The sequence below is a fragment of the Myripristis murdjan genome, chromosome 8 (genome assembly GCF_902150065.1).
Source record: "Myripristis murdjan chromosome 8, fMyrMur1.1, whole genome shotgun sequence".
Lineage (NCBI taxonomy): Eukaryota > Metazoa > Chordata > Actinopteri > Holocentriformes > Holocentridae > Myripristis > Myripristis murdjan.
Window position 1 is genome coordinate 12486875 of NC_043987.1, and position 14168 is coordinate 12501042.

The 14168-nt window shown below is 44.1% G+C and overlaps 1 protein-coding gene across 1 annotated transcript in view; it reads left to right on the plus strand.

The window, feature by feature from the left end:
* Positions 1–2914: 2914 nt before the first annotated feature.
* Positions 2915–14168, plus strand: part of plppr2a (phospholipid phosphatase related 2a) — a 57984-nt gene continuing 46730 nt past the window's right edge. The window contains exons 1-2 of the mRNA XM_030057693.1: positions 2915–3092; positions 7571–7696. Of these exons, the coding sequence (XP_029913553.1) occupies positions 7628–7696 (69 nt within the window). The 5' untranslated portion in view covers positions 2915–3092; positions 7571–7627. The remainder of the gene's footprint in view (positions 3093–7570; positions 7697–14168) is intronic.

Consider the following 14168-nt stretch of genomic DNA (forward strand, 5'->3'; position numbering starts at 1 on the left):
CAGCGCCTGGGCCATATCTCATCCACCACTATGACAATCCCACTGAGAGCCATATGAGCCAGGACGGCGCTGCCAACGCAGCTCAGCATTGGAGGAGGGGTGGTAGCGGACGTTAGGGGACGAGAGTTGGAGGGAGTGGAGGAAAATGGTGATGGACGCACTTTATAGTTGCTTTAGGGACATAGGTGAGGCCCGCCCTCAAAAACCCACAAATATCCTGATTGCAGTTTCTCCCTTATAATGTCTGCCCTCTGTCTAGATTGTGGTTTAAGACAGCTGCTGTGTGTTTTCTGTACCTTACACTGGGTAATTTGAAATTGGTGGATTTTGCTGCATTCTCAGTAGTTGTTTCTGTTAGTGAGATTTCCTCCCATTTCATCATTACACCAAAATAGTCTCACACAATCATAATAGGTTATTGCTATAGGTGTTCTTTTCCTTTGCCTATATGTATTATAAAATCTTAAATTCTAGGTCAAATGGCAGGGCAGAAGCTGTGTGCAAATGTGGTTACTGGCTATTAGCCTCCCTGAGGTAATGCTATATTAATGAAGGGTGTGTGAGGCCGAGGGCAGGAGCAGGCTAGCAGGAGAACCACCAGAGGTTAACCTCCTGATTCATTTAACACCTCTGGGTCTCTCCGAGCTGCTGGGGTCCACCCGTCCTCCAGTTAATGTGAGTGTGAACGTATTATAAAAGAGAGCTCTGAAGGGTAGTATATCGGCGGTGAGGTAGATCGGTTAACCCATGTAGGATCAAAGCATCCCATCAAAGGTGATTAGATCCTGTTTTATAGTTTAAAGTGCTTGCATTTTTCTGTGAATATCTTTCTTTATATTGTATGGGTGTGAATGATCAAGGTTGCTGTAATTCACCAAATGACTTAAGGTTAAATGAATGAAAGATGTGCATGATCCCGGCTGAATTTTCCTATTTCTATAATAAAGTTATTGGGTGCCAAGGTCTGTGTTGTAGCATCATAGCTAGGCTATGGTTTCAATCAGCTGTGAAGCTCTGTGTGTCAGCCTGATTCAAATTATTTCAGAGTGTTTACATTTGCCTAAAAGCCCGCTTGGGCTATTAGGAAGACGATTCAGAGAAGAGCATTCAGTGAAATATTCAATAGGACTTCTATTTATCAACATCCTAAGAATGCTGTTTTTTTTTTGTTTTTTTTTACCACTGATCTGAAAAGCTTTGCTAGACATAAACAGAAAAGTGAATTTTTATATTTTCTCTATGTCCTTGGGCAAAGAAACTAACAAAAATAAATACATGGGATAGTCAAGGCAAAAAAAAAAGTGCCTCCTTGTCAAATCGTGATTATTAAATAGCAACAATGGCACAAAGGTATATTAGCACACGCACACAACCACGAAACTGAGGTTGATGTGAATACTAAAACCCTTAATTTAACAGAGAAGAGGTGCGTTTCAGCCGTTTGCCTTTTCGGGGATCTGATTAATGTGAACATGCATCTATGAATTTTCACACTTCCGTCACAACTTTTCAAACGGTGGCCCAAAATTTCTTTGCATACTCCTGAAAAAAAGAAAAAAAAAGCTACCACACCATTGCCACTATTGTGCTTTGGGACTGTGCAGGCTTTGGACATGATTTGGACACACACACACACACACACACATCCCATCTCATCCAAATTCTCCGCCCCTTTCCTCCTGTTTTTTTTTTTTTTTTTTTCTTGTTGCTATTACTGCTATTCAGATTTTTGTTATATGCCAGCCAAGAGCGTTGCAGTGCAGCATGCCTCAACAGAGAAGAAGTGCGTCAGTGCTGGCATACTTTAAATAGCAGGGTGCCCCCTCAGCAGTATACAGTAGAAGATGATGTATTGTTTTAATAGGGCATTCTGTCTTCCATTCAGCTCATCATATATAGTGCCACTAAAAGAACACTAATGGGATTAAACCTGGCAAGAAAAGAAGATTTGGCAGTGTCTCTCATTATTCCTCCAACTCTCTCTCTCACCCTCTCTTTTTCTTTGGGTTTCTCTCTTTAGTTGAAACCTTTTATCTCACACTCACATTGCTGCACACTTAAACTGACTCTCCGATGGCGTTCCAGCTCTGACCTGCGACATTATACGTGCTCCAGGAACACTAGATCAATAGCCATGTATCATTAACCCACGTCCAGGGTGTGTTAAGGTGGAGACAGACAAGCAGAGCAGCCCAGTAAACACACACACACACACACACACACACACACACACACACATGCACGTAGGCTTTTTTTCCCCCTGTTCTTCCCTCTCTTTCTTCCCCTGTTTGGGTCAAGCTTACCTTTCTCACACCATTCACTGACAGGGAGGAATAAAAGAGAGTGAGAGGGGTAGAGAGAGAGAGGGAGGAGAGATGGACAGAGCGAGAGAAAGGGGAGGGATGGAGAGGGAAAACAGGCTCTGAATACAAATGAGCTTTCTATCTGACACACATAACGCACGCCCTCCCTGTTTCTCTCTCTCCTCTCCCCTTCTCTCTCTCTCTCTCTCTCCCTCTCCCTCTCTCTCTCTCGATCATTGTCTCTCTCACACACACACACGCGGACACACTCTCACTCTCTCACACACATGTTCTCGCACTGCCTCTCCACATCCTCTGTAGCTGTGTTGGAAAGAAGGCTACACAGGAGGTAATTCCAGCCACTTAATTTATTAGTCATTGCTGGTTGTTGGAACAAGCTAATTAAAAGGCGGGCGAGTGCGCAAGGGAGTGTGTGTGTGTGTGTGTGTGTGTGTGTGTCTGCACGCGTGTGTGTGTATGTGTGTGTGTTTGCAAGTGTGTATATGTGTGGAAGGTTTGGAGGCAGAGACGCTGCTGCTGCTGCTGCTGCTGCTGCCGTCTCTTCATCTTTCTGTCTGAGGAGCTCACGCTTCACTGTGGTCCAGGAGGGACCAGGGGAGAGACGAGGGAAGAGGAGGAGAGGAAGAAGAGGGAGAGGAAGAGGAGAGGAAGAGGAGAGACGTAGACAGACAGCTGGGTGGAGGGAGATTTTCACACCACTTTCCCCTCATCTGATCTGACATGGCCACCGCATAGGAATCTGGTGCCACGGCAACCGTCAGCGACGAGGTATCCGAGGTAAGGAGGGGTGGATGGATGGATGGATGACAGATTTTTCCCTCTCCTCTCTCTCCTCCTCTTCTCTCATCTTCTCTCATCTTCTCTTCTCTTCTCTTCTCTTCTCTTCTCTTCTCTCATCTCCTCACCTCTCCTCTCCTCACCTCTCCTCTCCTCTCCTCCTCTCCTCTCTCCTCATGCATGCCGGGTTGAGCTGAACAGTCTGCCTGCCTGGGGTGCAGTAACAGAGCAGTCAGTGTGTATTAGGGGATGACATCCTTTTGCCTTCCTGTGCTTTAAGCGGGCAACTGTTATTTCGTGATACACACAGAGAGAGAGAGTGTGTGTGTGTGTGTGTGTGTGTGTGTGTTGTGGCGGGGGAGTGTCTCTCCGCGGTATTTCTGTGTTTCACGGTGGTATTCCCCAAACGGAAGCCCTAATTATCCAGCGTCGGGTAAATCCTATTACGGTTTTACCCTCCTTCTTGTACTTTGCCTTACTAATAGTTGGCGGGATTTCCTTATAGGCAGGAGTGCGGGGTGTGTTATTGTTTGTGTGTGACTCAACTCGTGTGTCAGGATAGGTGTAGCACAGGTGTGTTTGTGGAATGGTGTGTATGGAGGGAGAGAGAGCATATATGTGTGTGTGTACAGTTACACACACGCGGTCGCCTGTATGTATGCTGTATGTTTGACTAAGATAAAGGGGATTAGGAATTGAGCTAACAGTTGGCTGTAACCTTGAATCAGCATGGGGTCCCCGGCTGAAAGAGATTTCTTTGACAATGGTAGGGCAAGGACTGTCATATTGCATGCACCAACACAAACACACACATGCACAGAAGCACACAAATTTAAAAAAAAAAAAAAAAAAAATCCAAGGCAACGTGACAGCTGAGGGATTCGAGGCGCCACTCTTATCGACAGCGGCAGCCAGGGGAAAGCACCGAGCTCCAGGTACTGAGGATGGCGACACACACTATTTCCATCTCGGCCCATGATGAGAAAACACCCGGCTTGGTTTCCTGCTTCTTCCTGAATAATGCACTGCAGTCAGTCTTGGATATGTAGGATATAGCCGAGTTATCTCTGTCGGAGAAGGGCTGACTGACTGACTGACTGACTGACAGCTGGGCGTTTAAATGCTGCATCGCTGTTGCATCTTCCTCTCTCGAATGCATGCTACTACTAAAAGAAGGTGGATCTACATGGATATATATATTTATAGATACATGGATGTTAGATGCAGTGATGATGTCAGTGTGAAGATATCAAGTGCAGGGAGACTCCAGGAGCTTTGTGTGGCAGGCAGAAATAAGTGTATGTGAATAGCAAGCATGATCCAGATTGTTGTGTCTAATTAGCTTGTGTGTATCTCTCTCTCTGTGTGTGTGTGTGTGTGTGTGTGTGTGTGTGTCTTGGGGCAGTGTAGTGGACTGCAGAGGCAGGAGAAAGGACATATGGCTGCCTGGGTCTCTAGCCTCTGAGTCTCACAACAGCAGGGGAGTCAAACGTGCTGCTCTCCCGAGTGTGGGCGTGTGCGTTAGTGTTTGTGTGTGTTTCCATGTTTGTGTGTGTCTGTGCTATTCAACTTTCTCCTCTGCAGCTCCCTCTGCTCCTCCACCATTTTGTTTTCGGTTCTCCCGGTGTTTTTTTTTTTTATTATTCAGCCTTATGTGTGTCTCTGTCTAATTGTACCGCTCATCCTGTCTGTCATCTGTCTCTATCTCTCTTTATTCTCTTTCAGTCCTCAGACACAACCTGTCTGTCTGTCCACCTATCTCCGCTGTCCATCCATCACTGCCTTCCTCCTTTCTTTTCACCAGTTTTCCCCTCTGACACTCTCTCTCTCTCTCTCTCCCTCTCTGTCTCTCAGTGTTGACAGCTTGCTTTGGATTTCTCTGATGGATGGATGGACAATTAGATTAGGCCCCTTTTCACTTGCCCCCCTATAATCAGATCAAAACCAGCTGGACTCACACACATACACACACACATTAGCTCACTCATATCCCTGTCCCGACTCACACACATGCTCATAAAGAAGATCAATGCGCTCTCTGACCTCCTGTGCGTGTTAAAGATCGGCCCTCGACCGTCGGTGCAGCGATAGTAAGTTTCTGTGTCGTGCACCCTGAGCGGTGGACACGATAATCAAGCGGCTGACGAATCTTCTGAGAGAAATTGAGGCAGAAATTTTCACCTCAACTTTCAATTAAATGTGCGTGGGACGGCCTTAAAGTCTCAATCCACCCTGAGGCAGTGTAGCAATCCACGTTATTCCCCTTCGTCTTCTCTCCTTCCCTCCGCCTTTTCTCCAACACATCTTTATCTCTGGTGAGATCATCCCCGGCCGGGTGTCCCACTTAATACTTATTACTCATCGAAAGCTTTCTCCACCTCAGCTCTGGCCACCCAAATGGTTTCTCCCAAAACGCAGCTTCTTCAAGGAAATGGAAGGAATTCATCTTCTTCCGGAGATCTGACACAAGCCTGAACCGTGTGTGTGTGTGTGTGTGTGTGAGAGAGAGTGTGTGTCCTCTCTGTCTTCTGTCTCCCACTCTGTGGATGTAAAACTTCCCACCAGTTTGAAACAGGAATGATTCTCCACTCTTTGTCGCTCTGTTTCCCTTTTTGTCTTCCTCTCCCTCACTGTTGGTTTCTGTTACCTGAGGCTTCTGCTTGTTCGCCCTGACAGCTACATGATGCTTTTGTTGGGCATGTCTCACACACACGCGCGCACACACACACACACACACACACACACACACAGAAAGTCCAACCAGCCCACTCTAAACGCAGCTTTGGTTTGGCACATTGCGTTGTTCTGAGGGCTGCTGCGAGCTTGGCTTCATGCCTTATTCATCCCTCAGGCCTATTCTTTCCACCAGCATAGAAGGAATTAGGAAAGAGAAAGCTCTCCAGCACATAACAGTCCACTCGCCAGCAGAACAGAGGTCAACCTGACAACTTCAGAAAAACCCAAAAAATCTTCTCTTCTCTTCTCTTCTCTTCTCTTCTCTTCTCTTCTCTTCTCTCCTCTTCTCTTCTCAGAGAGATTGATTAACAATTTAACCAATAAATATCTGGATGAGCTCCATTGTTTCTCTATCCAACCTGATCCAAGGCCATGTAAATCCTGTAAAAACACATTTAAAACAAAGATCACTCCTTTATGTCATTATATCAGCCTGAAAGCCAAAGGTAAATCCAGGTAAATCAGCGCTCCGACTCTGATAAATATGCCTTGGTTGTGGAGCTGTTTGTAAGAGGTGACAACAGGGAACACACTATATTTAACTGTGGTGCACTTAGTGTAAGTAATCTTGCCTCTTGTCCCTCGATGTACGATCTTGTACCACATGTCCTCCGCCTGTGTACTCTTAACTTATGAGTTTTGTGTGTGTGTGTGTGTGTGTGTGTGAGAGAGAGAGAGACAGTATGGGAATGTTTAGTGTTTATTTTGTAGTCTTTTTTGTTCCAGTTAAAGTGGCGGTACAGTGAGGCGAATTGTAATGAACATATATGCTGTCATTCTAGAGAAACCCTGTCATATGTTACATACATAGTCATATATGACCTTTTAGGGTCAAATACAGTGTGTGCACCCATACCTGCTGAACACACACTTGTGACAATGGTGGCTGATGACTCAAAAAAAGGGGGAGGATGCATGTATCCATAATGTTAGACATAAATGTCTAATATAAGAAAAAGTCCCAAGTAATTTCATCTATGGGCTTTTAATATGGACATGCATATGTTCTATATATAGAAGTCCCCATATGCACACATTACATCTCAGTTGTATCTATTACACATCCATATGGGGCATGTATACACAACAGTGATGATGTGTGTGTTTTACCATATGGAGTTGTTTTGCAGCTTAATTTATATGCGATGAGATATGCACTGTAATATAATTTACTTGAAGGCTTTACTCTTACTGAATTATGCATCACCCGGCAACGTTTTTACTGTGTCACCGTGAAGTGGTTTGTGGCTTGGACGTGTGTATACAGCCTACTGTGCCGCAGTTACCGTCCAAATAAATTCAGGGCACACAGCGGTAGTCTGTGACACAGTTTTGCGCAACTTGTTTCGATCGGTTTCGCTGTTCCTTGAGGCACGCTGGGGCATGATGCATCAAAATGCAAAATCACTAAAATGATTTCAATGAGCGCAACAGAAAACTCCAAAGTGTATATAGCCCACAGCGTTAAGCTAATGAGTTCACTTTTAGTGTGTGTCTTAAATATTCATGGGTGTTGCATTTCAATAAACGATGAATACAGGCATTACAAGAGTATTGCATAAATCTTAAAAAAAAAGGGGGTGTGACTGTGCAGAAGGAAAGAGGAGCCATTAGGAGACGGCTAAGATCTGTCCAAAGCTCATTTGTCCTGATTGGATTGCACTGAGTCTCACACTTTGAACTTGACCTGACGTTGGCCAGTGGACTTACTAACCTGATGCTGTGCTCCTCAGCAGGTGTCAGGAGACTGAGTGCTGGACAGAGGGAAGGAGAGAGAGGAGGAAAGAGGGATGGCAGCAGAGGAGAAGCCGGGCGTGAAGAGCAGCAGCTCCATCGTCCCCTGCTTCCTGTTTGTGGAGGTGAGTGAGCTCTGATTGGGTGAAAGATGAACGTACAGGAGTGCATCATGCTCCCTACCACTCACCATAGTGCTATGCTATACCTGTTACAGTTAATCATTGTATAGTTATGAAGTGTTAAAGGCTCAGTAAACTAAAATATGTCATTTTTCATCACTTTTTTTTACTGTCCCTGAGTGAAGAAAACATCATGAAACTGTGAGAATCTGAAGTCTTTTGGTTTATTTCACCTGAGTCAAACCAGCCGTTTTGCTGCGGATTGAAAGTTGCTTTCACACATAAGAGAGGAGCGATCTAATCAGAACACGACCTTGTTTTTTTTTTGTTTCTCCTGCCCGTGTTTGATTGACTCTGCACCCTTTATCCTCCAGTAGCTGTTAGCTCCCTAGCACTGCTGCAGATTTTGTGCTGTTCCCGGATACAAATCCACCATTTCGCCAAGGATTATTTCACCAATCTAACGTGATATCAGAAGAGGCGAAGGCTTGCAAAGCGCCTCGATCTATATCTGGATCTATAGTGACGGTGTCAGTCATCCAACTTCTCTCATCTGCAACAAGCCTCCAAAATGTACGTCTTCAGCAAGTGAGCTCCTCAACAGTGTTAGCTATGAAAACATTTGCTGACATATGGTTGCAGCGCATGTAAGACCCATAGCTATTTCAGTTCCAACAAGAAGATTATTTTCTCTTTGCTGGACGGTTGGTCTTACCAGGGTTGAGATGATATTGTTGCCCTACAAGAAGAACCAAAGCCCATCCAGTCCTGCTGGAATGTACTACTGTAGAAAACGCACTCCCTAAAACTCACGTTCATTGACATTTTTGACCTTTAGGAACTCTCAAATATTCGTGGATGATGAAGATAGCACTCGATAAAAATACTAAATACAAAAATCCCGATTTTTAACTGGGTTTACCATCCCCTTAAAGAAATACTTTGCTGATTTCCAACCAGCTTTGTGTCATTACAATGTCAGGAGTAAAAGCAATCGAACAATACTGCCTGCATCCACACATCCCCATTCATGAACTACAGATCGTACTTCTGCATTTTTTATCAGTGAGGCGAAATGGGTATCTATGCGTAGAGGAAGTGCAATAGTGACAGTGTTTTGTTAATGGCACGGCAACGTTACAGTGTGACCATATACATGTTTTTCTCTGATTTCATGTAGCTCAAGTTCAAAACTATTTGCGCCTCTCTACTGCATTGACAACTCAGTTTTAGGAAAAGACCGTGAAGTATCCCTTTAAACAACAGTGTACCATTTACTCTACCCTATTTATTCCTACTGGCGGATAAAACAACAGTGAGTCATATATTGTTTTGACTCACCTATAGATCTTCCATATATATATATATATATATATATATATAGCACACAGGAAAGAGCTGGGTGGTGTTTCTAACAGGGGTTTCACCAATCCTGTGTGCATCTTGATCATATCTCTGTTGGCTATTTCCATTTCTCTGGGCATTCACACTGACGCCTGCTTTATCTTTGTAATTGCCTGTCCTGTCAGCGAAGAAAACCTCTGTGTCTCCGAGATTTGCTCAGCACCCCCTACGCCAACCTAGCGCTGCGCCTCCCCTCCCCTCCGTGAAGCTCCTATCGAACCCCACGGCTTGATGCACTCTCCTATCCTCGCATCTTTCCCTCTACAATCGAAGTCTCAGTGGTAAATATTTCATGTTGAACGGCCGAGTTTGGGACAGCTCAGCAAACGCGCTTTCTCTTGCTGACAGTCCTGCCTCGTGTCACATAAACCCCGGCCCTGCTCCTGCACGAGGAGCAGTGGAGTCTTCACAAAGTGGCGACAGTTGTGTTTCTGCGTCTCCCAGCATATGAGAGAGGTTTGTGTGCTGCATGATTCATTGAGGTGGTTGTGGATTCCTCAGTACGAAACACGGCTGGTTTTCTACAATGGCATTGTGGGCTTTGGAGTTGTGTGCTCTACAGTTTGTGGCATGGGTCCTTATCTCTGACACTCTGTTGTGCACAGAAACACACAAATCCTGTGAGGGCACGTGCAAAAATACATGCATACGCGCACACACTCAAACAGCTTCCTCCCCTGGCGGCTGCGTGTCCTACATTGTTTAGTGAGAGATGAGTCAGAGGGCAGTGGAAGTCTGGCGTTCTTTACCAAAAAGTAACTAGGGTGAGGAAAAGCAAAAACGGGTGGGTTAATTATCCGAAAAAAAAAACAAGCTGTCCAGGAGCAACAACTTATCAGCGAAACCACTTAATCCACTGACTGCCATGTTCTGTGTAAGATCTTAATGAGAGAGTCTGGTGGTGTTGCATCATTGCACTGCAGGTGCGATATGATGTGACGCAGATGTTACATCATGCTGGATGTGGCAGGATTTATATGATTTTATTTATTTATTTGTCAGTGCATGTGTAAAGTAGACTTTTTTTTTTTTTTGAGCTTGCTTCACTGGGATCACGTCATCAATGAAGTTGTAATCAGAGATGGGATGATATGAAAATTCATCATCACAATTGTTGTGACAAACATAATCACAGTTTTCGTTATGGTCACAGTATAATTGTATTAACTTCCCCTCAACACCCAAAATATGACTTGGTGCTTGGCAAAGAGTTGAAAATCTCTTGAGTGCTGTCACTACTTTTTGCCATGGATTATTGAAAAGCAAAACACACTCATGTTGTACGCTGTGCATTTGGAATAGCATTAAGGAGACTTGTCTGGGCCGGTTGATGCTGACTACGATTGATGGACATCAGTAAAACGTGACTTTTTAGAAATGACCTAAATCAAAAATGCTTGCCGTGGTAATTAAAATGTGAAATGGCATAACTAACCGTTGCATGTTTGATCACAGTTTATTTTGTAATGAGTAATTCCCTGGAGATGAGGTGTTCTGTGATGCGTAGTGTTTAAGTTTTAAGAGCTGATTTATTGCTTCCGTCATAACTGTAGCTGGATCATTGCAGTGATCAAAATATACGGTGGCCCGGAGAGCTCAATACTCTGCATCTTAAGGAAACACATGCAGCTAGGCAAAGCACAAGCACAAGATGATACAGTAAAGCGCAGCATTTAGGAAAGAAAACGCGCTGCATCACACCAAACAACAACGGATACGTTTTCAGAGGACATTTAAATGTATGAATATGTCTGGTTGCTGTAAACAGTGACTCCCAAAATTACTTTATAGACCATGAAAGTGCATTTCCCCTTTCAAGTGTCCTCTGGAAAAACTTCCGTTGTCGTTCTCTAAATGCTGCGCATGTGTTGTGAAACTGATGAAGGTGTTTTCCTAATTTGCCTGCGTTTTGTCTCTTTGCATGTGTTTCCTTAAGTTGTGCGGTGTGCGTATGTCTACTGTAGTTTGCTGCCACACAGATGCAGTATGGACTCAGAGTGATGCTGGCGTAATTAAACCGGCTTTTAGCCGAGGAGCTCAGCAAGTCTGCCGCGTCCACCTACCTGTGTGTCAGCGCCGACTCAAAGGAGGCATCAGGATGTAACAGTCACAATAACCTGCCCCGCCCTTGTGAGCCTGTCTGTGAAACTCTGGTCCCGTTGGTAATAATACACTGTGAAAGCTCTCCATTAGGCCACTCTGCCATATGCCTCCCACACACCGGCTCTCCACTCTCATTCAATTCCCTCTGTAACCATACATCTGTGTGTATGTGTGTGTGTGTCTGACTGTCTGTCTGTCTGAGAGTGTGAGTGTGTGTCTGAGAGAGCGAGAATGTGTGTATTGGGATGGAAGACCCGAGCAGGGCCAGAGAAAAGAGGCCAACAGCTGTCATCTGTAATGGAGGGCAGTGGCAAAGGATTTCTCCAGCATGCGGAGATGTTAGCACGAGTATGTAGGTGGGAGCCAGTGTGCAGAGCTATATTTACAGTTGGGCTAATAAAAATATTTCAATCACAGCACACACAGAAGAATGTACAACTCAAACTAATTACTGAACTTAACTCATAAGAAGTGAGTGATTCAAAGTGGAGAATGTAAAATGTAAAGAGGTGCCAGACAATTTGACTGTGCTATGGATGTGGATGATTTCATTAGATTAATTACCACTATTATCATTATTATTTGTAGCAGTAGTTGTATTAGTAGTAGTCGTAATATTTCAATTTCTTCACACAACTTAGCTCTCCCCATTGCATTTGCAAAAACAGATAAAATCAGGGTTTAAATGCAACCAAGATGTACTGAAGATCCAGTCACCAAATCACATCCACAGCTGTTCAAGGACACATTTGGACACTTTAACAATAAAGTGCGATTGCGGTTGTGTTTCCAGTCCACATCCAACAAACATAACAAAAAGAAACATTCACTATTCAAATAGGCGGTACACACAAAGCAAAAGAGGTGCTAGACAGTTCGGGTTGTAACTTAAAACTTGTCAGGACTGTTGAAAATAGCACCGAGCTGAGATGTACAGACAGGCCACTTGTACTTGGAAACAAGTGAGACTAGCACTTCCACTGTTAGACATCCAGCTGCCTTCTCGCCAGCTCTGGCCTGTGGTATACCAATATTTTACAACATGCTTTGTTCTGAGGTATAATAAGATGCATATATATCACCTCAATTATTCATCTCTCTTGCCGTCTCTCTAAAGCAAATATTACGAGGGTAAGTAAGCTGTGCGGCAATCTGCATTTTGCAAGGGGAGAAGCAATTAAATGCAGACATGGGAGATGCATTATAATCATTTTCACCCCTGCATTTATTAGACAGATGAGAGTGGGGAAAGATAGGAGAACAGGGCAAGGCAGGGGGATGAAATGTACCAAAGACGCCGCATGTCCTGGTCTAGATTTGATCTCACCGCATCGAGGTTACTTGGTATGTTCCCCGGACCGCCGAGCCACCAAGATGCCCCAGGACGACATCCCAGATGTAAATATAGGCCCAATAAAGTATGCTGTGTCTAGATCTAAAAAGGAGGCGCATGTCAATGACAGGTGGAAAGGGGGTCACTGAGTCACAGTATGAGCGGTGTTTGTGGAGCTGATCTCATTACTGATCCTATTATTGAGCTGACAGCAACATCAGAGAGGCTCCTGTCTCCCTTGGCCCTTTGTAAGAGTCTGGTCTCCTTTGAGGAAATGAAGTTTTGGTGCAGCGGCAATTTGGTGTTTTCCCCTCGCAACTCTTACAAGATATTGCGAGGTGTCCTCACGCTGGAGCGACACTGTGTATTGTTCTCTTTTGCCGTCTTGCCATTTGCTGTGTATAATGCACCCACTACATCTTGACTGTTAAATTATCTCTCAGCCTGTCCCAAAAGACCTTGAATAACATGATGAGGACGATGTAGTGAAGCAGCTACAGGGAATTGATATCATCCTTTATTCTCCTGTTTTACCAGAGACCTAGAGTGTAGTTTTTTGGGGATTTCAAATGTGCAAATGGGATGTTAAGTAAGGTTTCATGCTAAATCTGATGAAATGATGTGTTACCCGGGGTAGAAATGATCACAGGCTGAGGAGGAGAAACTGGCTGGCATCTGGGTTGAGAAAGGAGTGTTAAAGCTGTGCAACTAGACGGCTTAATTGGTTTGTTTTATGTAAGGCATGGTTTGTAACAGATGCTCCTCATTAAATACCTTTTTATTGTTTTTTTTGTGGGCTCTGGTGTGTTCAGGTACAACCAAATTTAGGTAGACTGAGCCATTAGCTAAAGTTATCTTGAGAGAAAAACCCAGTAAAAGCCACTGAGGAACCAGTTCAAGACGAGCAACAAGCAGTGCAGTGCTGTTGACAGATAGGATTAGATTTACCCGGCCTGTCTCAAAACAAAGCACTTTTTTTTGCAGTTTGTTCATAAACTCTGCCAATCAAATATTGATACTTTACATTGGGGTGGAGAGCCTTTTGCCTATGAAGGGCCATTTCAATTTGAAGAAACTCCTTAGGAAACCATACAAAATTACCAAATATAAATTTCTGGCAATAATTTCATCAATATTTTGATATCAATAAGAAGAATTTAAGTGGTAAAACTTCACACTAACCTTAATGTGATGGTTAAAGCTGCTTCTCTTTGGCGAGGTGTTTGATGTCACATGGTGGTGATGATGATGACGATGATGATGCTGTTGTTGATGCAGCTGGTTTTTCAGGTTTCAGCCATTCAGTCTTGATTGGAACTGAATCAGTTTTGAAAAAAAAAAAAAAAAAACTGCTGGGAGCAGCAGGTTGTCCCAGACAGAGAGGTACTCCCTCACAAATGTGTATTAGGGCCTTTCTATGGTGAAAACAAATTCTCAGCTGAATCACAATAATCACAATATTATCAGAAGGAAACAGTGTTGTGATTCTGGGCTAAAATCATGAGTGTTTCCTTGTTACTTTGCTAAACAGAATTTGATGAGGTCATCAGCTGCAGGCCTGATACACTGCAGTGTGTGGCTGGTCCAACCTTGCACAGTGAAGCCTTGTGGTTCCTTGGCCAAAACAAAGCATAC